The sequence below is a fragment of the Denticeps clupeoides genome, chromosome 9 (assembly GCF_900700375.1).
Source record: "Denticeps clupeoides chromosome 9, fDenClu1.1, whole genome shotgun sequence".
NCBI lineage: Eukaryota > Metazoa > Chordata > Actinopteri > Clupeiformes > Denticipitidae > Denticeps > Denticeps clupeoides.
In genome coordinates this window covers 17,490,210-17,517,471 of record NC_041715.1, presented here as the reverse complement: position 1 = coordinate 17,517,471, position 27,262 = coordinate 17,490,210, and the positions used below count along the sequence as shown (strand labels likewise).

The following is a 27,262-nucleotide window of genomic DNA, read 5'->3' as shown; positions in this document are numbered from 1 at the left end:
AGGACACTTTAAACAAACTGTAAACTGCACTTCATCGCTTTAAGTACACATTACAAGTCTTGAGAACTTATAAACATTTAAAACAATAATCACCAATTCAAGTGTATATGTATACAGATTTTTAGTTCCATGGGTTACTCAAATGACAAAATTAGTATGAAAGTTTTTTTTTTTTAAATATGTAATAATAAGGTCTGAAACTATGATGAATTACATGAATAAAACTCTAGCTGAAGTAGCAGGTAATGTGCTACTTTTTTCTCTCTTCTGTCTCATAAAACAGAGACTTTTGAAACTTCTCCAAGGTCATCTGTACATGGTATAAAGAGTAGACTTTTGCAGGACAGTAAATGCACTTTTCCTGCAACACCAGCAAAACCAGTATGTATATGGAGGCTGTTAGGACCCTGCTTCAGTGGTAAGTGGCAGAATCTGCATAGATGTCCAGTGGGATACTTTTGACCTTTCTAAATAATAAAAAGTATAAAGTGAAGTGATTGTCACATGTGATACACAGCAGTGCAGCACACACAGTGAAATGTGTCCTCTGCATTTAACCCATCACCCTGAGTGAACAGTGGGCAGCCATGACAGGCGCCCGGGGAGCAGTGTGTGGGGACGGTGCTTTGCTCAGTGACACCTCAGTGGCACCTTGGCAGATCGGGATTCGAACCGGCAACCTTCTGATTACGGGGCCACTTCCTTAACCGTTAGGCCACCACTAGTTCCTGTTGGAAGAAAGCAGTAGCAGCAAAGTCCTGGAAGCTCATCCTGGGATCAGTGAGACCCTCGGCTGCGTTGGTCTGGAACATCTTTCGAGAGCAGCAGAAGAATTTAACTTCCACTGACGGATAAAAAAAATGAATGTTCGAGCCATCACCAAGGAAGCGGGATTTTGGCTGCAACATGCAAGACAATTCCTTGTGGTCTTTTCTTGTTTTTGCTGTTCTAGTGCCTGCTGCATCTCTACAATTTCCTTCACCATCCTTTCTACATCATCTCTTGTCAGAGATGATTCTGGTTAAATTCTGTGGTGGCAGGGCAGCGGCCGTAACCTTGACCGTCTCACTCCTGTAGTAAGATGCTGTCACTGGTTCTGAGTCTCCTGGAGCATCTCCTCACTTGTTGGCTGGTTAGGACTGTTAGTCACACCAAGAGGACAACAGGGGAGGCAATCACTTAAAATCACAATACGTGTGATTTTGCCTGTTCTAATTACCCCCAATTTCCAGTTAACAGCCCACCAACTCGCCCTAACGATGGGTAGAACCTTGCCTCACTACCCCTAGAGGCGGCAATATGTAAATTAGCCCAGCCCTATTGGCTGCAAACGCTACAATATAAATGTATGAGTGGTAAAGCTACAGGTCTTATTATGTTTGTCAGGGTCTGTCAGCTGACATTGCTGGCTTTATTGTGGTGGTTATATTTGCATTGTTCTGGATGTAATAGGAGTATAGTTTAAGTTTATTTCGAAATGCCTATATGCAGATTATATTTTGAATATAAAATTATGCTATGTTTTAAAAAAAGACGTTGTTATCTATTTATTCGTGGCTATGTCTGACATTTGAAACGAACCAAGACAAATAAAAGTCGCTTCTGAAATTTGCCGCTTTATGGTGCTTAAATTCTGTGTTCCACCTTGGCCCTGATAGACGTCCATCAATGTAAAAAAGCCCAGCCCCTCCCAAGATGGCGGCTCTGTCGACGTATTCACTCCCACAGACGCCCCATTCAACGCGACATCTAGTGTTTATATCTATGGCAGCCTTCTCGAACCACCTGTGCCGTATTTCCTAAATTCTGGACCATCTGATTCTCGAGTATACAAGTGGCAGTCAAAGGCGGCTGTGGAAATGGACGCTTTTACCCGGGGCTGCCGTTTCAAGTCCCGAATCGTCAGTGTACCGTCCTCACACAATGGCTGCTTCTAAAATGTAAAATGTAAATGCATCTCAAACAATCACTGTCACTTCGCGTCGCGTCGCTGCTCCGGACGCAGCCGGACCTGGACAGGCCGACTTTACTTCCGGGTGAACTCGGCGTCGCGTCCCCGCGGCGGCTCGTTTGAAACGTCGGGGTTTCTCCGCTGAAAATGAGCGACTCGCCGGACTCTGATGTCGAGGCTAGAAAAGAGAAGCGCGGAGACGCGGTACTGTTCAGACTCACGTTTCGTTGTAATATTAGTGTATTAGTATTGTATCTGTTGCCCGTGTTCATCCGTGTCGTTTCCGCCAACAGGTTACTTCCGACTGCGAGATTTTGGCTGCGAGGGAGCGCGGTGAGTTTCCTGGAAACGGAGGAAACCTGGCAGACGTTGTCGTGTCCTTACCGCAGGTCATATAAAATATATAAAGACGGATTGTATAGGAGTTTTTTAGGACTTTGGTCTGTCTGGGAAATGTGGTACATCTAAACCATGTTCTATGTGCGGGGCAAGGGAGAGAAGACTACAGAAACGATGGGTAATAAAAGAAAATTCGAAATGTGAATTGAATAAAAAGCAGCGTGGCCATTTGGGCTTGTATTCTGTATTCATGTCTTCTGGTTTGTCGCCTTAATGGGAAGTTTTCCATTATGGGGTGACAGGGTCCTCGGTCTGGGTAAAGGGGATGTGCACTAAGCACACGGTAAATAGCTGAAGAGATGCTGAACACGTTGAAAATCGAGTACAGTGAAATCCTGACACAGGCGTTAAATATATGTGATTATTCATTAAAATATGAGCGTGTGAATTGCATGCTTGAAATCTAAATGTTATTCAAACTAAATATTTACTTTTCATGTTTTTGACAAGAACCCATAATGCCAAATCCTGAATGTCCACCAACTTCTGAATCCATTGATGAAGACATTCAGAGCTTTGACCACGCCTTGGAGGAGCTGTACAAAGCCGTATCAAATTATCCATCTCAGTGAGTGAAAATCTTTTACTGTTACTGTGAGTGTTTAAAATATAAAATGTCTGTGTGAACCTGATATATGTTTTAACCAGGCTAGATCTTGCTGATCTATCCGACGACCTTGATGTTGACCTTCACAATGAAGGCACAGAGGCTGATTTAGAACCTAACATCCTGTCCACGGATGCCGGTACAGTTTCAACACCGGAATGATAATTAATTAGCTGTGTGCGTATTATAATGACATTTTAATGCATGTTTGCCCCTTTAGATGTGACCTTACCTTCAAACTTCGTACGAACTTCAAGATGCAGCTCACCAGAGCCAACAGGTTTTAGAAGAGAAGGCATGCAGGAGAAACATGAGAATTCACTCAACATTACTTTCTCATTAAGGGGTCTGGGGCAGGTGCATCAGGAAATGCTAAAGATCAGTGAAAAACTGCAGGTAGTGTTAATTATATATTTTTTGTTTAATTATTCATTATTCTGCTATCATTACTTTAGCAACCTGTTGCCTTATGCGCAGCTGGAGCGGAAGAATCAGAAGCAGTGGGCAGAAGAGCTGCAGGAGAGGGAGCGTCAGGTGGAGCAGAGGGAGAAGTCCGGGTTCCACCACCATGACGCTTTACTGAAGATCAGCGGGCTGGAGGAGGCGGTGCACCACCACATTGAGGCGCTGCAGGAGGTCAGAACCGAAGACAGTGGACTTCATGCGAATATCACACAGAAGGCTGCATTTGTTACCACATGTCAATTGATTAAAGTTTCTTCAACAAATTAATTGCACATTTAACAAAGAATAGTTTTTAGGGCTTGATCTTCAGTAATACTTCACAGAATTGTGGGAGTGAGACACAGGCCGTAACATTAGTCAAAAGGGTTGTGGTATGGAATCAGATTTGTTCCAAAATTTTTATTGCAAAAAAAAATACGACGTTGAAATGTAAAATAGGAGGCTGGAATTTTGACATAATATTTTTGCTTACATTTCGCTCTTTTTCATTTTCACTTCTGAGCCTTTCAGTTACGCTGCTCGTTTTTACAGTTTCACTGCTGGCTTTTCAGTCGGTTGGAATTCTGTCACTTTTCTCTTTCATTTACATAATTTATCAGACGCCCTTATCCAGAGTGACTTACAGTCAGTAGTTACAGGGACAGTCCCCCCCTGGAGACACTCAGGGTTAAGTGTCTTGCTCAGGGACACAATGGTATTAAGTGGGATTTGAACCTGGGTCTTCTGGTTCATAGGTGAGTGTGTTTCCCGCTAGGCTACTACCACCCCACTAGGCTACTATCTCTTGTGTGGGCGGGGCTTCACCTTATAAGGTATTTGAGTGACCGCTTCATTCCCCAGAACTAGTGATTGGAAGTATGTTGAAGGTCAGGGAGCTTGGTACAGATGATGCGTTCAGCTGTTTGTACCACCCTCTGTAGGGCTCGCCTGTCCTGCATGGTGCTGTTGCCGAACCAGGTTGAGATGTTTCCCGTCAGGATGCTCTCTATGGTGCAGGAGTAGAAGTTCCTGAGCACCTTGGAAGGCAGTCTTAAGTCTCTCAAGCGTCTGAGGTGGTAGAGACACTGCCGGGCCTTTTTCACCATGGTGTTGATGTGACAGGACCATGACAGGTCCTGCGTGATGCAAACACCGCGGTAACGGAAGCTGTCCACTCTCTCCACTGGGCTCCTGTTGATGACAGGGGTCTGGTAGTTCCTCTCCTATTAAAATCCACTATTGTTCCTCTGGCACCAGTTCTCCAGATTTCCAATCTCCTCCAGGTAGGCCATCTCGTCGTTGTCAGAGATCAGACCCACCATGACGGTGTCATCAGCAAACTTGATGGTGGTGGAGTTTGTTGTGTCTGCACAGTCGTGGATCTGCAGAGAGTACATCAGGGGGCTCAAAACACAGCCCTGGCAGGCTCCAGTGCTGAGAGGGATGGTGGGGGAGACATGTCCGCCCATCCTTACTGCCCGTGGTCTCCCAGTTAGGAAGTTGGAGATCCACTGACTGTGAGATGAGCTGAGTCCCAGGTGCTCCAGCTTGCTGGTGAGTGTGGATGGGATTATTGTGTTAAATGCTGAACTGTAGTCAATGAAAAGCATTTTAACATAATTTCCATTCTGAGTGTCATGGTGGGTGAGTGCTGTGTGGCGTTGATGTGAGATGACGGTTTGGACTGTAGGCAAACTGCAGTGGGTCGAGTGTGTCCGGTAATGAAGAAATGATGAAGTCTCTGACCAACCTCACAACTGAGGTGAGGGCTACAGGGCGGTAGTCGTTGAGGGAGGCAGGATGGGGTTTCTTTTGGACTGGAACGATGATGGACTCCTTGAAGCATGTGGGGATCGCCGACTGAGATCGCCCCCCCCCCCTGGAGACACTCAGGGTTAAGTGTCTTGCTCAGGCACACAATGGTAGTAAGTGGGATTTGAACCTGGGTCCGTGTTCATCATACCGGATGTTGGTGCTCTATAGTCAGGACCATGACAGGTGCTTTTTAGTTATTGTTCTTAGTCCCTGTCACAGGGTCACTCTGTTCTAGTTGTGACTAGATTCTTACCGTTCTTCTAGTTCTTCCCGTATTTTACATTTCACCGTCATGTTTTTGTTTGATATTAGGAAAGTTTTGTTTCAAACGTTTAGCACAAATATGATTCCATATTTTGGATTTAAAGTCTGAACAGTCAAGGTGCCACTGAGGTCCCCTTGATCAAAGCACCGTGCCCACACACTGCTCCCCGGGCGCCTCTCATGGCTGCCCACTGCTGACCAAGGGTGATTTGTTAAAACAGACGACACATTTCATTGTGTCACCGTGTGCTGTGCTGCAGTGCTTCACAACGACAATCGTTGTGAACGGAGGCATTTCGCTTTCATTTTGAATGGGGTGACCTCATGCGCAGAGGTACTGAATTGTGGGTTTGTAGCTTTATGTTGCTTGTAGCAAAAAATTGGAGCTGTCACCAGCCAGTCAAATTAATTTATCTTCAATGTGAATACATTGGCCAGGGTCTATGTCGTTTCCTGCATAGCAGACACACCCACACCACAATTAATTGTGTTGGTTTATTTTAAGGAGTAGATTATTTTAATTGAATTAGAGATAAATACATAAGATGTGACCACCCTAGTACACACACTGCATGTATACCCATTACCAAGGAGCATATACTGGTCTTAATGATCCCATGGTGGCAATCAATAAATTGCATGATTGGGCAATTGATTTTGAGGGTACAACTTTCAGAAAAAGTATTTCTAAATTTGTTTAAACACTGAAATATATGTTCCCTTTTCCCATCCCTCAGAAACACCAACGAGAGGTCAGTCATCTTGGTGTGGCTCTGAAAGAGAAGACTAAAGAGATCAGGAGGATGAAATCTAGCCTTGACACCATGAAGGAGTTAAATGACAGCTTGAAGAAGCAGGTGACACGTGGCAACACGCATGCATTATGACAGGCTCATTCAAAATATTTATCAAACATGGTTAACATGTCATTTGGTTGTTAGATGCTGTAGTTGTCATCTCATTGCACAACTTTGCAGCTAGCAGATGTTAACGAGGAGAACAAGAAGCTGGAGAGTCATTCGAGGAAAGTGCAAGCCCGTCTGGAAAACCTCCAGGTGAGTAGTGATGGGAAAGGTGGCGTAAAGATGGTGCAATACGTGTCTATCGTCTATTTTATTTTCTCAATAGAGAAAGCATGAGTTCTCGATGGCACATAAAGGACGGGACGCCATTTGTTCTAAGGTACCTGAATCCAAGATTGTCAAACAGGAGAAGCCATGTTCCTCTGGTAAACAGGCGAAGGTAAACAACATTACTACAGGAAAACTACAAAAAAAGAAGTGAAGTGAAACTGATCAGTTGTCACATGTGACACAGTTAACCCATCACCCTTGGTGTCATGGCACCCTTGGGTGCATGGACATCTGGGCCACCAAATGTTTTGTTTACCAAAAACAGGACCTTTTTTACTCTCTGTGACATTAGCACAATGTGGAATAGAGTAGTCGGCGCAGTCGGCGTTGTGTGAGCACTGCTGCCGGAAGCGTTCGCAAGTCTCCCTGTTGTCTGTGCTGTACTGGATGAATTGGGGCAGTGGTGGCCTAGCGGTTAAGGAAGCGGCCCCGTAATCAGAAGGTTGCCGGTTCGAATCCCGATCTGCCAAGGTGCCACTGAGGTGCCACTGAGCAAAAGCACCGTCCCCACACACTGCTCCCCGGGCGCCTGTCATGGCTGCCCACTGCTCACTCAGGGTGATGGGTTAAATGCAGAGGATAAATTTCACTGTGTGCACCGTGTGCTGTGCTGCTGTGTATCACATGTGACAATCACTTCACTTCATATAGTTATCATTATAGTTTTGATTAGAGCCAATTAGCCTGAAACCCAACAGGCCATAATGAAGACTGATTACATGCGATTGCAATTACTGCAATCAGCATGGTGGTGTGGTGTGTTTTTTTTTTTTTTTTTTTTTTTTTTTTTTTTTTCTCTCCTTTTCTTACCCCCATTTTTGATCTATTGCATTATTTAGACGAGCTATTTTGATTCTGAGGAACACCACACACCACATAGTTGGGCAGACATACAGTTCGACACAAACCGCACTTTGTAATTTCTGCTGATTAACTGACCACCGATCACAGTAACAACAAAGTGACTCTGAACTTCACTTCCTGCAGGGCCCTAGCCACAGCAGCTCCTTGAAGCTTGTGGTCCTCCTGACCGACTGGGTGCTGGACAGTAACGTGGCGCGGCCAGGGGAAGGAGGCGGGCCCTGGAGCCTGACTCCGCCGCCCCCGCCCTGTTCCCTCCATGAGAAATGTTCGCAGGTCTGTATAAGCAGCGCGTATTGGATTTCTCACGTGGCTGGTGCCAGCTCTTACCCCGCCTGATACAGCAGGTACGGAGGTTCGTCGTGTTTGAACACGCCACGCTCAAAGATGGCCTTTGTTTTCCTGTCTGGGAAAATGGTAACGGTGACTCTCTCCCACAGCTCCATCCCTGTACTTGAAACAATAGCCTGTATGTTATTTTGTTTCTGAGAGATTTAGGCAAGGGAATAAATGAATAACCTCAGTAACACACACGCACATTATGTGTACCTCCGCAGGCACTGCCGGTGCTGGCCGAGCTCTTCCACCAGACAACCGAGGCTGAGTCTGTCCTCCATCTGCCGCTGCTGAAGTTCGTTCACTGGTCTCTAAGTCAGTTGGACCACGGCGGGCAGGTATTACCATTCTTACCGCAGTTTGGGCTGATGAATCACAAGTGGACAACCAGAGGTCAGATTTGCACTGATGTGTGAGCCAAGCGCATAAATTGTGCCGGGAATGAGAGTAATTTTTCATATATGGTGCAGATCTGTAGCCAGTTGAGCTCTTAAAGACGACTGGAATTCAGGATAACTACGCATGTTGGACGTCCAACCAAAGATTTCAGGTTCTCGTTTGATTGTAGCATATGTTCGGCCTTAAGGTATTTATAGCATCTCAGCGGGGCAAACCTAAAATACCATGGTTTGCTCAAGCACTCGACTTATGTTCAAAAGTTAAAAATCATGTTGTGAGAAGCACATGGTGGAGCGTCTTTACTCCGTCCAACGCCTGCCGAAGGTGTGTGTGTGTGTGTGTGTGTGTGTGTGTGTGTGTGTGTGTGTGTGTGTGTGTGTGTATATATATATATATATATATATATATATATATATATATATATATATACACACATTTCTCACTTCTGTTCCTCTGCCAGCACGCTGTCTTGACCTCCACCCTGCGCAGGCTGGGAGAGGAGATGTTCAGAGGGCCCACCAACCCCAACACCTCAAGGAAGAGCAGATCCTGTCCTCTCTTCAAGAGCCCCTGTCTCCATACTAGGCTTCTGGCTACACTTATCATCCTCAGAACCATCAGTCAAGGTATCGCAGCACTCCAGCAATGTGCTACAAACATGGATGGAAGAATGGATTTTTAAAGAGTGGTAGTAGCCTAGTGGGTACCTATGAACCAGAAGACTACCAAGTCCCAGGTTCAAACCCCATTACCATTGTGCCATGAGCAAGACACTTAATCCTGAGTGTCTCCATGGAGACTGTCCATGTAACTGCTGATTGGATTTGTATTTGGTCAAATAAAACTTTAGAATACTGTTATTTTTTCCAGAAATATAACAATGTTTTTCTCTCATTCTTTTATTTTGAAAATTTTGTCCTTGATGTAAAACATGTCCAATTCCATATGCCCTGGTTGAGTCCCGGGACCCTCATTGGGAATAAGAGGTTGTGGAGAATTAGTTAGTGCATGTAACCGTGTAAAGTTAAAAGCAGTTTAAGACGGGCGAGTCTTGAGTCTGTTACATAATTTTAAGTGAAGGCACAGTCAACACCGCCCAACATGCTGCTTTTTATTTTTTCAACATATATTTATGTTTATTAATAGGTGTCAGTGGATCTAGGAAATTTACATTTTTTTTTGTTGCAAGTGGAAGAAATAGCCCAAACAAGATCCCTATTCAAATATTTAAAAAAAAGATCGCAAACATATAACTTGACCACAATATTTTCCTATCAAACCTTTGGTAACCAGGTTTGAGGCCAGGTGGGCTTGCTGCTTTCATCCCTAAACCCAGTACCAGATGTACCGCTGAGCAATCCACAGCAGATGGCAATGTTGTCTTTTTTCCATCAACTCGGATCAGAGAGATTTTACATGTGCTCCATGCTCCGGACCGTCATTTTTCTGCAATTAAAATAGATAAATAGTTTAGTTTTTTTTCAGTACATGTAATGGGCCCAGCTTGTAGTTAAAGACAGATGAACGTGGAATGAGGCTTTTTTTGATCTGTGGTCCAGCCTGCCACTCCACCACATGTTCCCCCAAGTGATTTCAATTGCTGACATCTTCCATCCCTCAGACTGACATGAAACTGAATTGTAGATATGAGAGAAACCTTTATTTTTAGTCTTCAAAAACAGAAAAGTTTGAGTCTACCGTGATGAGAGCCGCTCAGTTCCAGACTACCTCGCACTGAGAACAACACATTTTAAAATTGACGTATTGCATCTTATGGTTCTTTGACATTTTGATAATCAGGAGTCAGAATTAGATTCATTTCTGTGGTCCACAGCATTACATCTGGCAAGTATCAGTCTGACAGGTCCCACAAACGTGTAAAGTCTGTTTAATTTTATTTTTTAAAACCAGTGCTGTCTTAACACCCCGTTTGCCTCTCCGGGTTTATGTAACCCTCATTATCCCCAAGTTGTTTTTATCCCTCCTTTACCGCTTGGTACAGATGTGCAGAAATCCTAACCAGCACGCCAAGGTCACGTTCGAAGCATTTCATGTCAAAGCATTGGAAAATATTCCCTTTGGGGAAATAAATAAGTACATTTCTAATGGTGAAGGGTACGTGAGGACACACTGGCACGTCTCTGGTGATGCCCACTCTGGCATAATGCTTTTGACGTGATTTTTTTTTTTTTTTTTTAACTTAAGCTCTTGTTTTTCCCATACCTATATTAACCTAATTGTTTTGTAAAAAGCCAAGTAATATACAGTCAAGATGTTTTCTGCCTCGAAATCTGCTTTGGAGAGAGAAGAAAAGTCATCAAAGATATTAGATATTGTCTTATTCTGTCTTGTGCAGCAGTCGTCCGTAATGGATTTCACATTTCGCGTTCTCCTCTCTCGTGCGTTGGTGCAACGAACTGGAACTGATTTTGTGTCCGTTCTAAAGGCATTCGCAGCGTAAATGTGGTTTAAATGAACAAACAAATGAAATAGAAATAAATACGGACCGTGAATGAAATTCTGGAATTGTTTATGCAGATTCTTTTAGATGAGATCAGAATTTGTTTAAAAAATAAATAAAAAAATGAGAGAAATGTTTCACTCAACATTGTAAAAACTGTAACCCAAACCCTGACCGAAAAAAGTATATGCATTTCCACTTTATTTGAAACATGCACCCTGTTGTTGGAAACAATAATCCAGCTGTTGCTGTTCAGTTTGTCTTCGTGGGCAGTTTCTGCTGATGTTGTGGTGGTGGGGGGGTCACTTGCGTCACTTAACATCAACGTCAGTGTCACGTTGATTTAAAATCCCATATATCTAAATATACAGTACAGGCCAAAAGTTTGGACACACCTTCTCATTCAATGTGTTTTCTTTATTTTCATGACCGTTTACGTTGGTAGATTCTCACTGAAGGCATCAAAACTATGAATGAACACATGTGGAGTTATGTACTTAAATTAAAGTGGAGACCTGGTCTTCACAGTCACCGGACCTGAACCCAGTCGAGATGGTTTGGGGTGAGCTGGACCGCAGAGTGAAGGCAAAGGGGCCGACAAGTGCTAAACACCTCTGGGAACTCCTTCAAGACTGTTGGAGAACCATTTCAGGTGACGACCTCTTGAAGCTCATCGAGAGAATGCCAAGAGTGTACAAAGCAGTAATCAGAGCAAAGAAACTAGAATATAAAACATGTTTTTACTTATTTCACCTTTTTTTGTTAAGTACATAACTCCACATGTGTTCATTCATAGTTTTGATGCCTTCAGTGAGAATCTACCAACGTAAATGGTCATGAGAATAAAGAAAACACATTGAAGGGGTGTCCAAACTTTTGGTCTGTACTGTATATCTGGTTATCAAAGAAAACATGAGACCGATAGCGCTAAACAGGTGAAATGAATAATAAATGTTCAAATTAAAAATAGTGCAAATTTTGCTGTGCAAAGTCAAATGGTGCGTTAATAGATGCTGAAATCTGAAAAGTCAATAAGAATGCTCACTCTTTTTCTCTGTGTGGCAGTGGACACTGTGGCCCAGGCCCTAGACGTGCTGCTCTGTGCTGTGAGGCTGGAGGAGGGTCGCGCCCTCTTCCTGCAGTACCAGGCCTTGCCTGCTCTGCTGGCCATCCTGAGAGGGGGGAGCCCCGGCCTGCTCGCCCTGGTCATTGATGTCTTCATGCAAATGTGTGCCGAATCCTGTGAGTAGTGCAGATTACTTACTTACATTGATGATTGTGTGTACTTGCAACAAGAAGAAATGAAAACCCACAGACACTGTGGCTCACAGATGGGCTGAAATATGCATATACTATGGTAGCCTGCCAACATGTATAAAAAAGAATGAGTTGTCCTTCCTGTTTCCCAAGAATCAGATTAATAAACCTAATCTGTTGACAGTCTCATTCTGTAAATTTTGATCAGATATTGAAATACAGCAAATGAATCAGTTTTGGCTGGTTCAACATTATCTATATTGTATATTTATTACTTGGCATAATGGATTTTTAATTATTTAACAGATTCCAGCGCAGTAGTAGCACACACAGTGTCGTATTGTGTGTGTGTATATATACACACACATACAGTGCATTCCTTCAGGGTGTGAGAAAGGTCATCCTGTGCAGCAGGTTCTGAATCTACTACCAAGTGCAAGTCCTAGTTTATTTCAAGATAAAGCACAGGATACATGTGGGATAAATGCATGACACCCTTGTGAACCAGAAGATTCTTTAAGTTCAGTTAAACAATGGCATTAGGACACCTTCACACTGCTAGTCATTCCACCTGCAGATGACGTGAGGTCTCCTACTGCAAATCTGCCATTGTCCCTCACTTCATCTTGCTAAGGACACATTTCATGCCTACTGAAGTTTTAATACCTTGCCCAATTAATTTAATTAGACAACAAGGTAGTATATTTGCATATGAGTAAGGCTGTGGGCCCACAGACAGAGTAAGGGACGACACTCGTATCACAATTTATTCACTTCGCATCAATTTTTCCACATTTTGCTATGTTATAGCCTTATTCCAAAATGGAATTTGCTCATAATCATTGCTAATAATTTTTTTTTTTAATAATATTTTAATAAACCATTTGCCAAAGTAAACATTTTTCACAGTGTCATTATGGGGTGTGTAGAGTTTTGACGGGAAAAAAATTTAACTTTCCTGATTCACTCTATATATCTTCAGCATTGAGACTGAAACAATGGTGTTTGGTATCAGAACTAGACATGTAATGCTATTATACTTTTTACATTTTAAACAACCATAAAACCAAATCAGACACGTGTGACTCGATAGACTGAGTTTTATTTATGTACTTATTTAAAGTACATTGTTAAAGCCCGTACATCATGGTCCTGTGCCTAATGAAAACACATGGAACCGCTGCACAGCCTCATTACGTCTGTTTATGCAGCTCTGTGGGATATTTAACCAGTCAGTGCTTTTTACACTCAACCAGTTCCTTCCCTCACCCCCTTTTTCCACTCTCCAGAAGCGTTGAACAGCACCTCATTTCCATTTTCTGCCCGTGTTTATACTTCTGTAAAATGTTCCTCTCGGCCAGTGACCAGGGCCGAGCGGGAACGCTGGTGCCAAGCTCAAGTCACAGGTCATCAGCGCTCCCTCCATTATGTTCTGTTTAGGAGCATTAATGTGTTTGGGCTCCAGCTAGTAATTACCTCACAGCTAAGGCACTTGTATTTACGTTCCACTTGCATCTAAATGGGATGATCAGTGAAACGTTTTCGACGCAAAAATGTTTAGCAGATGCGCCCAGAGCCATTCTCAGTCATCCCTCCTTGTCCCAGACCGTTCCAGTCTGACCTGCAGCATCCCTGGAACGCTTTTCCCCCGATCTACCAATCCGTAGTCTCCTGCCCAAACGTTCTACCCGCCGCAATGATCCGTTTTGCTCTAATGGACCACACACGTTCAGACCCACGCACCAGGTCTGTTTTATGCCAAATCGACTGGCTTTTGTCTGCATGTGGCTTCATGTGCTACCAGAGACGTTGCAGCAGCCTGGATCTAATGTCTCTGAAATGTAGTAGCGCAGTTCTGTCGCGACAGGAAGCGAAAAAGAAGTAGAACAGGCGTGGTTGTGCGTGCATGGTCATTGCCTCTCAACAGAGCGTGTATCCACTGCTTTCAAGGAGGGGAAACCAGAGCCTAATGAGGGTCATCCACCAAAAGATGACCTTCTACTTGTTGTGTAATTCAATTTTTGCCCCCTTCCTGCACTGTTTCAGACGTCTAGGACTCATCCGGCGGGTGCAGGATGTGGAGGTGGGCTTTTGCTTATTGATTTTGTATTTTTAACAAACACTATAGTAGCATTTAGCAGCGGTTAAAAGCTGCTAATTAGCACAACGGGAAGCCGTTGACGCTGATGCTGCACAGAACCGTGATTCACCGGGACTAGGGGGCCACCGGAGGCTGGAGCAGAACCCCAGGTGATTTATGGACAGAAAAGGGAGCGAGAGAGGAGCCCCGGCAATTAAAGGGCTTTATGGGGAGTTTATGGGGAGATTTAGGGGTCCCTGGGAGACACCTGAAGGTCACCTCCATGCCGAGTGGCCGTCCTTGCGGAGGTCCTGCTCAGCGTCTGCTGTCTGCGGCGCTAATCCTCTCCATGTGGCTCCGGGGTCTGGCAGAGGCGAACCGTGAACTCAGACCCTAAATCAGCGCGGACGAGGGGCATTTTAAGGGCCGGCCGGCATCTTTTGAAGTCTCCGACCTCCCCCCGCCCTCAACTCACGTGGGACTTTTACCTGTGAAGATGCGAGGAAACAGATGTGTGTGTGTTACCCTGTGGCCGCGTACGTGCCGGAGCATATGGTGGTGGAGAGCGAGAACACGCCGACACCTCGCCCACCGGACCCTTCTGCACAGGAATGCAGCGGGAGAGAGAGAGGGCGGTTTTCGTGGCGGCACGCAGATGTTAACCACACTTCAACGCAGACGTGGTGGGGTGGGAGGGCCTCCCAGGCTGCCGCCATGGAAACAGCATTATAGAAGCAGTCTCGGAGTCTCTGCATGCACAATTAAACCATAATTTATTGAATTTTGGGGTAATTGGTTTTCGACGGATTGTTACAGGGGCCTGAGTTTGTAGTCAGGTGGATGAAAGCAGGACTCAGTTCCTGCAAAAATCTGGCGCCCCTACCCCAGATTTTATATATAAAAAAAATAATCAAGGATTAAGACGTCAGCCCCAGAGACCAGGCCAGGACTGACATTCAGAAATCACAATTTCTGATCAAATTTTCATATGTTTCTCTTTGCCCGCTCGACGGATCTGATCAACATCTGTTTTCTTGTTCCAGTCAGCTACTTCGAGATTAAAGCCTTTTCTTTCCAAATTAGAACCAGTGCCTGAGTCCCCAGAGACGGTTTGATGAGCACGCCAGGCATTTACTGGATATCTGTCGAGGTTCACATGCGTGCAATGTTCAGGAGATTCATTTTTTCCATAGCCTTGTCTTATAATTTATATGATAATCTGTAATGTTTTTTTGATATTAAAAGACACTTTCAGATCTTTTAATTCCCTGAAGAATCATCTAAGATAAAATGGTCCCTCTGTTTGTCTTTGACCCTTGGATATAGTAATAATGCAGGTCTGTGGTGGTTCTTGGTAGGGCTGCTGAGCCATTTCCTGGAGGCCTGCGGTTCAGAGGACTTCTTCCGGTCTGTGACCCCACTGCTGCGCGGCTCTCGACTGGAAGTTCCTCAGGTGGAGAAGCTCAGCATGCTCCTGGAGAAACTCTCAGACGTCAGGTCAGTCTTGCATGTCAGCGGTCCTGTCAGGTATGATGCCCATAGCGAGCCATGTAATGGTGCATGCTGTTAGTGGAGACCATGGTACATCCACACACCTCAAGGCATAGGGCTGTAGGATTCATATGGTGCAATTTTTTATTTTATTGTCATAATAACACACACATAATATCATAACAGTACACCTCTTTTCATGTACATTTGTCACAAAGCGCCAAACAGAATAGTGCTCAGGGCCCCTAGTGAACAAACCAGAGGCAACAGTGACCAGAAAAATCTCCGTAAAGCAGGAAGGGAGAGGAACCAAGGTTCAGAAAGGGGAACCCATCCTTCTCTGGTCAGCACTTGGTTACTCTGGGAATCATGTCACCCCTTAGTCTCCTTTTGCTTGAAGCTAACCTTGCTTTGTAAGTTATCCTATATTAGCCCTTCATTGAGCTTCTCCTTTAACAGCAATGTACTTGTTGAAGTAAGAGAGTCAAGATGAGGTCTTACAAGGGAATTTTATCATCTTAACATTATAAACTAGTAGTGAGCATTTTTGTGCATTGTTCTTTTCAACTCATTATACATATTGCGTTTAAACAATTGTAATGGAAACCAAACCTTTTTACAGGAAGAACAAGAGGCTATTTGAGGCATCTGGCCTTCATCTCTTGCTGCAGGAGATGCATAGGACAGCCGACCCGTCGTACACCTTCCTCAGCTTCAACCTCAGCTCCATCCTCTTCAACTTAGGCCAACGACCTTAGACCAGCGAATGTTTGTACTGTTTTTCTGCTCCATAGACTCATATTTATTTCTGCTAAATGTTTATACGTTTGCTGGTGTGTGTGTGTGTGTGTGTGTGTGTGTGTGTTTTTAAGAGAGATTAAAAATGTGTGTTTTAATTTGTCTTACTGACACTTTACAAATTTAAATCTTTGAATGGCCTGTCTTTCATTTACACATGAGTTTTGTATTTCCAAAGTATTGAATGAATGAATGCGTCCAAGATAGACAACAGATTTTGCCTGGGATCATTAACAGAATGTTTTTATTAATATAACTTTATAAGCCTTAATTAGTGTGTGAAATAACTGTGTTTATAAGAGGCGTGTGCCCATCTAAATCTAGAATCTTTGGAAATATATTTATATATATATATACACACACACACTCATATAAACCTGGCCAATGGTAAAACTAAGATTACTTTTTTTTTTGGGGGGGGGGGGTCTTCCCAATGGTTTACTTCAACTGACATCCACTGTGAAGTATGCATTGAAACTACTTCCAGAACTCAAGTGTGGCATTTCCTGCATGTGGTTTGTGCTACCCTATTAATATAACTGAATGATGACAGTTTATGCTCTCTTAAATTGCTATAACTGAAAATCTTACTGTAGTTAAAATTTTAATTGCTGTTTATAAGGAATCTGTACAGGAAGTGTTGTTTTTTTTTGACGGGGATAGCTCGATGGAACCAATCAATGCAATTTATACATAAAGAATGCATTAACTCTTAGCGGACCTGCAACCGAATGGGGAATATAAGCCTAGGTTTAGACACTTGCTTATGAACCATAAAAACGCAAAGTCCCAGGTTAAAACCACATTTACTTCCATTGTGTCCATGAGCAAGACACTTTACCATGAGTGTCTCCAGGAAGACTGTCCCTGAAACTAGAAAAAACAGCCTTTTTGAAATAAGATGTTAAATACATGTCAAATTGGGCATGTGAAATGGTAAGTTTGAGCATTCATAAATTAGATTGTCCAATGGTCATTCATAAACAACAAATTTTGAGTGAGATCGAGTTTCAGCTTACCTTCAAAAGTGCATTTTCATCAAGAATTAATGATTTTTTTGCTTTTAAATGATCATGATATAAATGCTGTACCTCTATAGACCACATAAACCCCTGAAATCCTGAAACATTTTGTTTGAATCTTTTGGATTCTTCATAAATTCTTCCCACACTCCTACCACCCTGTCCTCCTGGATCTTCTGTGAGAATGCCACTCGTCTTAGAACCGGCTTCATTTTAGAATGGGGCTTTACGCTTACAAGTGCCCACAGAATCCCCTATGTGAGATTTATGCTTCAAGAGCGTAAGGTTTGAATATAGGTCTGTCCTGTTTTATGCGTATTTACTGTATAGACTGTGAGGCATCAGTAAGAGCCTTGTGGCTTGGAATTATTTGGGTTTGGGGAGTTTTGGTTCAAACATTTATGTCCCCTCTATTTTCTGGTTAGTGGTCATCATTAAATTTTTATTTACATTTTAAAAGGTCTTTCACTTTGCAAGAAATATAAGATTTCAGACCACCACATACATACAGTATACACTGCTCAAAAAATAAAAGGAATCCAAAAATAAGACATCCTAGATCGAATGAATTAAATATTCTTATTATGTACTTTGTTCTTTACATAGTTGAATGTGCTGACAATAAATCACACAAGAATTATTGATGGAAAGCAGATATATCAACCTTTGGAGGTCTGGATTTGGAGTCACACTCAAAATTAAAGTGGAAAAACACACTACAGGCTGATCCAACTTTGATGTAATGAGGCTCAGTAGTGTGTGTAGCCTCTACGTACCTGTATGACCTCCATTCAATTCCTGGACACGCCCCTGATGAGGTGGCAGATGGTCTCCTGAGGGATCTCCTCCCAGACCTGGTCTAAAGCAACTACTGGACAGTCTGTGGTGCAACGTGGCGTTAGTGGATGGAGCGAGACATGATGTCCCAGATGTGCTTAGTTGGATTCAGGTCTCAGTCCATAGTATCAATGCCTTAGTCTCTCAGGAACTGCTGACACATTTTGTACCCAAACACTCATAACCCATTTAGGCGTAATGTCCACTAGACCCCTGAGGGTATGCTGGGGTATCTTGCACCAGGCCAACAATAACATGTCCTATAAGTCCTGTTGTGAGATGTTCCCTCCATAGATTGGCATACAGTTGAGGCCAAATGTATTAGCCTCCCTTATTAAATTAGACAACTCTCTTGATTTCTTCATGAAAATGACCAATAACAACAAGTGTTTGTTATTTTGGAAAACAATGTCCCATAAAGTTTAATTAGAATATTTAATTCGTATACCAAGTTGAAACAAGAAACAATAAGAAAATTATTACCCCCCTGGCCATTACTAGTCAATTTCTGAGCTACAACTGACACAATTTTTTTTGCTTTACTAGGTTTGCACAGGTCTCCTAAGGGATGTTGGGACTTTCTTCCATTCCATTCTAGCTGGTCCAAATTGCATAGTTTCCAAGCATGGACATTAACCTTGACCAGATTCTCAGCGTGATTGAGGTCTGGGCTCTGTGCGGGCCACTCTTGGTTTTGGTCTCCTTGAGAAGCTGTTGGACTAATTTCGATGTATACTTTGGGTCATATTCACCCTCAAAATGTTTTTTATTTTTCATGATGCCATGCACCTGAACAAGGCTCCCTGTGCCTGATGCTGCCATGATGCTTCAACCACCATGTTTAACTGTGGGATCTGTGTTCCTAAGGTTGAAGGCCTCTTGGCTAAACATAAGCAACATCCATGTACCCAAATAGTTCAGGTTTAGTCTCATCAGACCAAAGCACAGACTTCCAAAACACCGTTGAAATGTTCACGGTCAAACTCTCGGCTGGCTTGCCAGAGTGTCTTCCTCCAGGGGGACTGTCCCAGTATCTACCGATTGCAAGTCGCTCTGGCTAAGGGCCTCTGATAAATGCTGTAAATGTCAAATGCTACAGAGCTGCAGTTCTGGAGATGCTATGACAGTGTGGTCCTGTGTGGTCACACATATCCGTACACTCCCCATTTGTTTCTGCTTCCAACACTTCTATTCCTAGGATAAAAAATGTTCACTTTCTGATAAATCACATCCACTGACAGGGGCCACCGCATCCAGATAATCAATGTCATTTGCTGACATTAATATCGTGTGAAGAATCTCATGACAATCAACATCAGAGATCGATGTCTGAAGACTCCCACGTCTGAAGGCATGTGCACATGCCGAACCCCGCCCTACAGCCAGAGTCCTAGGACGGGCCCTACGTAGGACTAAGCGCTTATGAAAAGCAAGTGAGTGAGAGAGAACTCGACCCGTAACAACCTGTCTCATCCAGTCCTTTCATGTCAGCGTCACTCATTGCCACTGACCTTACAATGAGAGCACGAGGCAGACGCCCTTCCCTCGCTGACAGGATGGTGCAGCACCCACCGCGGGTAATTAGTAAATGGATCCCGGTGACTTCATGGCAAATTCTGCTCCATCACTAACAAGCCTCCCAAGCGCGAGTGTTTTTATTCCCCTCTTAAACGATAGCGCATACCTTGGCAGGGGAAACGTAAACTGTTTCCCGTATTTGTTTCAGTGTGATTGATGACATCCACGGAAGGGGGGGGAAGGGGGGGGCATGTTCAAGCAAGCGTTTTTTCGGTGACAGTATTTTGTGGTTTTCTATCGGAGCTTCCCTGGGCAGGTCAGCTCTGTGAGATGAGCCAGGTGTAAAAGTTGAGGCGGACACTAGCCGCTTTAGGCAACCTGGCATGAATGTGGCTTTCGGCCCATTTGACAGTGAAGGAGTGAACAACTCCCTGCCCTGAAGTGTCGGGCTTTCTGCTCAACACAAAATGCCAAGTGTTAATGGCACACACTCCCAGAACAGGCCCTCGGGTGCCTGTCATCCCCCCGGTACCGTTTAAAGCACAGGCTTATCCCGAGGGACGGCTCTGTTTGAAATCTGAGGCAAGCCTTCAGAGCCTGGCACTATCGGATTAAACTGCTTACCCCCTCTCCTATTTATATGGGTCTCATCCATACGTTATGAAAGATCACAGATAGGCCTCTGATGATGTATTTAATTATTTATTTCCAGACTGACAAGCTTGTTGGCAAGTGTGGCAAATATTGAGGAAGTGTCATCTTGTGGTGCAAGGTTTGATGTTCAGGAAGACTGCAGAGCTGGCAAGAACAGAGCAGGTCACCGTGATACATTAGGAGCTGTGGTTTTCTTGGATGTTCTTTCCAAGTACAGCCACAAGATTAAAACCACTGACCGGTAAAGACTGTGTGACACCGCTAAACACGGGAAAGGTTCTGAGAGACCTTGATGAAACCCAGATTGTGGGGGTCCAGGCAGGTAGCTAATGTTGTGGCTGGCGTGTGTATATTCCCATGTTGTGGATTTGATTCTTTTTCTCCCATGGTGATTGGCTTTGAGAGGTACTGCGGACCTTGTCAGCACTGATGTTTTTTTTGAAGCGGTGAGGACAAATTTATTAAGTCCAGTCCAGTACAAACATTCTTCTCTCATGAATACATTAGTGACAAGAGCAATAAAACCATAGTTGGAGAGTACTGAAGGGTGTATGGTCTAAGAACACTAGTAAAAACTTGGTTAGGTTTTTGTATCTTTTTTGTAATGAAGACTAAAAAAATTCTTCAAAAACAATAGTGTCCAAACATCCAAACAAACTGTAAAATGACTGCATTTCTATTTATAAAAAGTCAGATCAGAATTATTTAAAAAATTTTTTGTCCGGAGTTTTATTTCAGTAACTATTCTAGAAGGATATTATGCAAGATATTATTAAAAGGCGAGCGCCACACATTTGGGAGTGACAATGATTCCTGGAAGGGAATGTCTTTTCAGAACACGTGGATGACACACTTAACGTGCTATAGTTTCTTTTTTTAATCAGAATTAATAAGGTTTATCCAGACACACTGTATCTCAGAACGAAAAAAAATGTTTTGGCTGCAGTTTTGTGAAATGCTTGATGCCCTCCTACCAAGACAACAACAGCATGCCAATTTCATAAGGTGTCAGTGTTCTCTTAGAATATTCTATATCCAATGAGATCCATTGAGACAGAAAAATTATGAGGAAGTGAAGGAAACAACCCAGGAAATTTAGACCTGTTGGAGCTGCTGGCTGAAGAAGAGGTTATGAGACATGGAGAAGATCCACAAGAGAGATAAACAGAAGCTGATGAGATGGGAGGTGAATGAGCTTTCTTCCTCAGGGTTACAAAGGAAAAAGAAGAGAAAAAAGAAGACGAGATCACAAAAGAGGATGATAGCAAGAAATCAGAAACTATTATGCCATGTTGGGGGAATGAAGCACAGCATAGAGAAATGAAGTGTCACTCTGTGTCACTCTGGATAAGGGCATCTGAGAAATGTAAATGTAAATAAACAGAAATAACACGGCACAATAACCGGAAACGCACAAAGCAAAAGAAAGTTATGAAGCACACATGGGCACCCTGGCAGTGAGAAAACTCACAACTGAAAAAAACATCCCAATTAAGTACACAAACTTGACATGGGCACTGTGGCTTCACATAACCCCCCCTCTGAGGGCGCAATGCCGAGGCACCCAAGGAAAGTCACAGGTGGCGCCGTGGCAGGCAGCAGCAAACCCAGACCTCCCATGTTTCCAGCCTTGATGTCGCCCAGGTTCTCCTCCTCTTGCTGCCAAGGTACAGGCAGACTCAGGCACTCTGTTAGATTTCCCCCACGCCTCCTGACAAAAGGCGGGCCTAGGAACTCTGCTGGACGCATGGTGAGCCAGAACAAGATCGCTTAACAGCACTCACCCTGCCCTACCAGATAACCAGGCGCCCTTTCTCCGTCTCTTGTCCTGTCTCTGTCAGCCAGAGAGCCAGAAGAAGGCGCTGTGCAGCATGGGGAAGCCGGGACTGGTGGTGGCCATTAATAGTGGACGCTCAACGGGGAGTGCTCAGGCAGTGGGGTTGTGAAAATGCGGCCAGGCATGGAGATGCAGCATGGATGCTGGCAGGTTCCAGGATCCAGCAGCATGGATGCTGTCAGGTGTGTGTCCTTCACGTCTAGCCTCCACCAGGCGAACCTCCCAAGAACTTCCAGAAGAACCTCCCGAAACTTCCTTCATGCGAATTACCATTCCTCATTGGGAGGAATGCACAGCAGTGTGGCCTGTGCTCTGGTAGGTCTGTGTGTCACTGGTCAACCCGTCACCACTGGCAGAGTTCTGGCCCCGCGAAGTGGCAAACGCCTCTGCTGCCAGTTGGTCAGATTCTGCACTTGTAGAATCCAGGGAAGACCTGCACATTCCCTGGATGCAGTCTTCAATTTTGCTGGTGGCTGCGCATCATTCTGGTCTTGCTTGCTGTCATGTCACGTCAGGTGAATGAGGTACAGGCGCATGACAAGTGAAGGTTTAATAAACCAAAATGGCCAGAAATCCAGCACATGAGAAAATGACCTACAAAAACTATACACAATCGTTGGTAATCAAGACAAGACCACCTGGTGGGCCATAACTTCACAGACACCCAATATATAAAAATTTAAAAAATTTAACAAAATATGAAAAAAGGATGACAAAAAATTCACAAAAATGTAAATTGTTACAGAATATTTTACTAAAACGTGCCTTTAAGTGAGTTTCCTTTCATTTAACAGAATACTAAACAGGTTTGCCAAGAATAGGAAATGTGAATTCTACAATGCAGGATTACTCAGTTAAGTTGTTGAACAATTAATTAACATTACACAGTAGTATAGTAGTATAGTATGCAATTCATGCATTTATATAAATAGTTAAAATCATGAAAGAAACACTGTCCTTAATTATTTTTACACGTTACATATTGATGAGTGTAGGTTTAAATAATTCAGAATAAGGAGCTGCCACGAGAGGTGTCAATCATCTGGCTCCACTTATTTTTTTATAAACATTTAACATAATAAATTAGGGGACAGAAATAATAACACATTTTTTGATGGAAAAATGCTGACACGACTTCCTGGTTGTGGCAAACATTGTGGTTGATGAAGGGATGAAATTTCCGTGAATGCTCCCTCAATTCTATAGGCCGCTCTCCTCCTCGTCCCGCCTCTCTCCTCCTCATTAGCATTTCAAGCTACAGACACCTAAACGGTGCCTTGTGGGGAAATCTCATTGCGGGACTGGTTCAAAGTGGCTGAATTTTAGAAAGAGATATATAAAAAAGGCAAAAAAAAAATTTCATATCATGGCACGTTTATTGTGTAGCGCTGCAGTTAGTTCCAGTTTGAAAAAAGTGCCCACAGTGATGTTTCCAACATCACTACACTCTGTTGAACATGTGACGCTTCTGTCTGTGAGTCTTCCAGGAGCCTAAGTATCTAATGCTTCTGAAGAACTTTTAATAATAACCCCTCAGACGGAGGCCTAAGTGGTCCTGTGTTGATGGAGGGCCTGTTGAGAAGCTGTCGGTGGCCCATAGGCAGATACAAGTCCCACAGATCACCTGAGCGGCGGCTTTCAGAAACAGCGCTCCTAGATGTTTTTTCTTTCGAACAAAGGAGACGGCTGTGCCGGAGCCTCAACCTTCATCCCCTCCAGCTCCAGCCAGTTATTAATCACCTGCGCTGTTTGCTGTAATTATTGCACTTTTGAGTGATCCCCTGCTGGAGACAGCTACATGTCTGCAACCCTTTATTCTCTTCTTTTTCATTCTACAACATTATAAATCAGAAGTTTTAACTTCTGAGACAATTGAGTTTTGATACAGCTGTTCTGCAACCACAAAAAAATGATTTAAAAATAGCAAAAGCACTAAAGACAAATGTTCTTCAGACAATTTTTTATTGATATTACTTATTATGCATATGTACAGGAATAAGTTATATATACACTTACATTTGAATCTGGTATTATTCTGCTTCTGCTTTTCAAAAAAAAGTAGTAAAAATATGTGAGGTAAGTGCACCTGGTATGTACACATCAGCGGCTGGAAATGAGCCGCCGATCACTGGTGATTGCACTGCGTTTATGGATATGTGACAGAAGGGAAACCTGTTAAATGCTTTACATTATCACATGGAGATCTCTACAGCACCGGAGTCCTGCTCCTGTTTTTTTTTTTTTTGCACAATTCCCATCCATTTAGTATTAATCAAGCTGTAATTTCACAAAGCAATTAAGGCACGGGTAAATGAATGGGAACCGGGCCATAATTAGAGGTGGGAAAAAAGAAAACTGCTGACTGGTGTTAGGTTAAGAGGTATGCGGTAAACCGGAGCTAATGTGAAAACACAAGAAGAATAAAGCTGAAAAAGGCAGAAGCGCTGAAACTAGGCATTATTTTTCTACAGTACCTAAAATTAAGAGCTTTTTCAGGGCTTCGCATATTAGCCCTGTACACCAGAAACATGCACACAAAAACATGGTTGTCCAAAAATTCACAACAGCTGCCTTCTTTTTACACTGGCAACTTTTATGGCTTTTCCATTTGGTCTTATTAGTTAATTGGGTGCTGCAAATCACAGGCACTTTGCACCACAACTGTAAACCACCAACTTCAGCCAATTATATCCAACAGCAACATTAAACCACAAGAGGCACAGCGAGTTATGAGGGGGCTCTCCAGCTAAATCTCTATCTCCAAGTCCAAAAACCAGCCTTGGGTCTTCCAGCCAGGCCTGGGGTTTATGGTTGACCCCAAAATTCCCCTGATTAAATGAAACAGGGCTGTATATTTAAGTAATACTGACAACCTTGAGCTGATAATGTCTGTTATTAGTGATTAAGGAGGGCGTTTGGAATCGTGTATGAAATTCAGCTGGTTTAAAAATGTCTAACATGTTCTATTTTTTGCTCTTTTGGCCACTAGCTTTGTATTTCAGTTCATCGAATTGTGTCTTATCAAAAACCGGCTTAGTTGTAGCGGCCTGCGCGTAACTTTAGCTCTTGTACCTGTTTGTCAAGCTTGGGGGAGGAAAATAAAAACCCCCCAAAAAACAGGCGGGAAAGAAGAAAAACAAAAATCCATAACTGGACTTCATGATTGATTTCAGGCCCGGGCTGCTCTCCGTCTTTAATTAGTTCAGTGACGTGCCGTTGGTTTCCTGCCTGCTGTGCTATGAGAGGCAGAAAGAGGAAAAACAACAGACAGGGCGCGCGAGGGACAGGACTTCGTACGCACGTCCGTCCCTCTGTGTCTCTGCCAGGGAGGCCTGCTGGAATTCTTCATGTATAGCGGAGCTGGTAGGGCTTGGGGGGATTGGGGGTCGTGGCCGCTCAGACACTGGCGCAGCGGGACGTTAGAATCGGGCTGGTGGGGCTCGCCCCTTCCCGCCCTTCCAGGATGTCCGTGCAGAGGGACTCGACGGCGTCCAGTCGCTCGATCTGCACCAGCTTGGTCAGCAGGTCGGGGATGCTGTAGCCGGCCGTGCTGATACGGTCGAAGAGCTGCATGCCGTCCGTCATGCCGCCGATCTCGTTGCGCTTCAGCCCGAAGCTCTCTGCCAGGTGCCGCCATGTCTTCACCACCGCCTTGTCTGTGTTGTAGGTGGCGCTCAGCATACGGCTGGTCTTCTCCAGGCAGTCAAAGGGCAGCTCAGTGGGGCTGAGGCCTAAAACAAGAGATATGAGAGACCTTATGCTAAGCCACAATTAACTTTAAATTACCTAATCAATGATTAAACATAAGTACATTTACCACATGCAGAACTTGTCTAAAATAATATACCATGGCATTTAAAAATGTTTTTATTTAATTTAGTTAAAAAAAATGTAAACCCTCAGGCAGAAACAAGTGTCGACTGTATGAATGATGGATATAGGATATTTCTGATTGATCATAGATCCTTAACGCACCTTAGTCAGCCATAATCAATCAATTGAACATAGAATGTATGAATGAAAAAAGAAATTAACCCTTTGATCTTTGTTTGATTTGCACACAGGCTTGTTCACACATACGATGACCCCTCACCACCACCACCACACTTCCCAATTTAATTTTCATAAAAACAGGCTCTTATTTAATGATCAGTATGGTATTCATTTTCAGAATAATGTAATATTAACTAATGACGGGTTAAGCCCTACCTTGACCAATTGTCTTGCTCGTGGCCACAGTGGTAGTGGCAGGATTCATAAAAGTGGGATTGGATCCTATTACTTTGTGGGTTAGCGAGTTGAGGGCCGAGTGCGTTGCCTGCTTGGCCCACCGTTCATTCGTCAAGACTGATCAATTCGCTGCACAGGGCTAAATTTACCCTCCATCGTGTGGCTTCTGAACTATGGATTGAGTTAAACCGCCGCAGCCCTAGAAAGCGCATAAAAATTGGTCCACGATGCTGGAATACTTTTTCCCTGGCCTTTAAAGCTCCGGGCTAACAGTAAGCCATGCCACCGCAGGTGGAATTCATTTTTCTGTCACAACAGAGAGTAGAAAAGGCACACAAACATGAGCTATTGCACTGGAAACGGCCATGTCCAAACCGCACGCCTTATTTGTTCAGTGTTAATGTATTCAAGGGAAATACAAGATGCATGACAGATGTCTTCAGATCGGTGGACGAAGCACAGACTATTTTTTGGTTCCAGATGTATCGTAAGTGACCCAGAAGCACCAGCTCTTATTATATATTTACCGGCACAGAACACAGGGCCCTTTTTTTTTTTTTTTCCGACGCAAAGCTATTAGGCTCCAGTTGTGCGCAGTACCCGGTGCTCGTAAAAGTCAGATTTTATGTCCTACACCCAATACTTGGGGGGCAGACAAGGTGGCATTTGTCTGTGTCAGGTCCAGGCCGTGTGATTTCACAACGTGGTGAGACAAACCACTCACCTTCTGCAACACTGCAGGCTTTTGTGTAGAGATCCAAGATTTTTTTCCTTCGACTCTGAATCTGCAGAAACAGCAGCGGACAAGGAGCCAAAGTGAGTCACGTCTAAGAGCGGAGTAACATGAACTTTCATCACAAAAGAGACA

At 43.7% G+C, this 27,262-nt stretch overlaps 2 protein-coding genes across 5 annotated transcripts in view; one reads left to right on the top strand and one right to left on the bottom strand.

The window, feature by feature from the left end:
* The first annotated feature begins 2,019 nt into the window (after nucleotides 1–2,019).
* On the top strand, nucleotides 2,020–16,424 carry ccdc138 (coiled-coil domain containing 138). 2 transcript variants are annotated; one of them, XM_028991440.1, is made up of 15 exons: nucleotides 2,020–2,155; nucleotides 2,245–2,284; nucleotides 2,801–2,918; nucleotides 2,999–3,096; nucleotides 3,178–3,353; nucleotides 3,435–3,593; nucleotides 6,218–6,337; nucleotides 6,458–6,535; nucleotides 6,609–6,722; nucleotides 7,601–7,750; nucleotides 8,032–8,148; nucleotides 8,670–8,835; nucleotides 11,736–11,912; nucleotides 15,366–15,504; nucleotides 16,121–16,424. In XM_028991440.1, exons 1-15 carry the CDS (start codon nucleotides 2,099–2,101, stop codon nucleotides 16,254–16,256), a joined length of 1,845 nt encoding a protein of 614 aa, XP_028847273.1. In that variant the 5' UTR covers nucleotides 2,020–2,098; the 3' UTR covers nucleotides 16,257–16,424. The 2 variants fall into 2 exon arrangements, with proteins under 2 accessions (XP_028847273.1, XP_028847274.1); XM_028991441.1 differs by having other exon boundaries at nucleotides 2,050–2,155; nucleotides 2,245–2,340.
* A 7,971-nt stretch (nucleotides 16,425–24,395) lies between these two features.
* edar (ectodysplasin A receptor) overlaps nucleotides 24,396–27,262 on the bottom strand; it is a 33,254-nt gene continuing 30,387 nt past the window's right edge. For all 3 annotated transcript variants that reach the window (XM_028991766.1, XM_028991765.1, XM_028991767.1), the window contains 2 exons: nucleotides 27,119–27,179; nucleotides 24,396–25,895 (listed from right to left, as the gene is read on the bottom strand). In XM_028991766.1, the coding sequence (XP_028847599.1) occupies nucleotides 25,561–25,895; nucleotides 27,119–27,179 (396 nt within the window). In that variant the 3' untranslated portion in view covers nucleotides 24,396–25,560. The remainder of the gene's footprint in view (nucleotides 25,896–27,118; nucleotides 27,180–27,262) is intronic.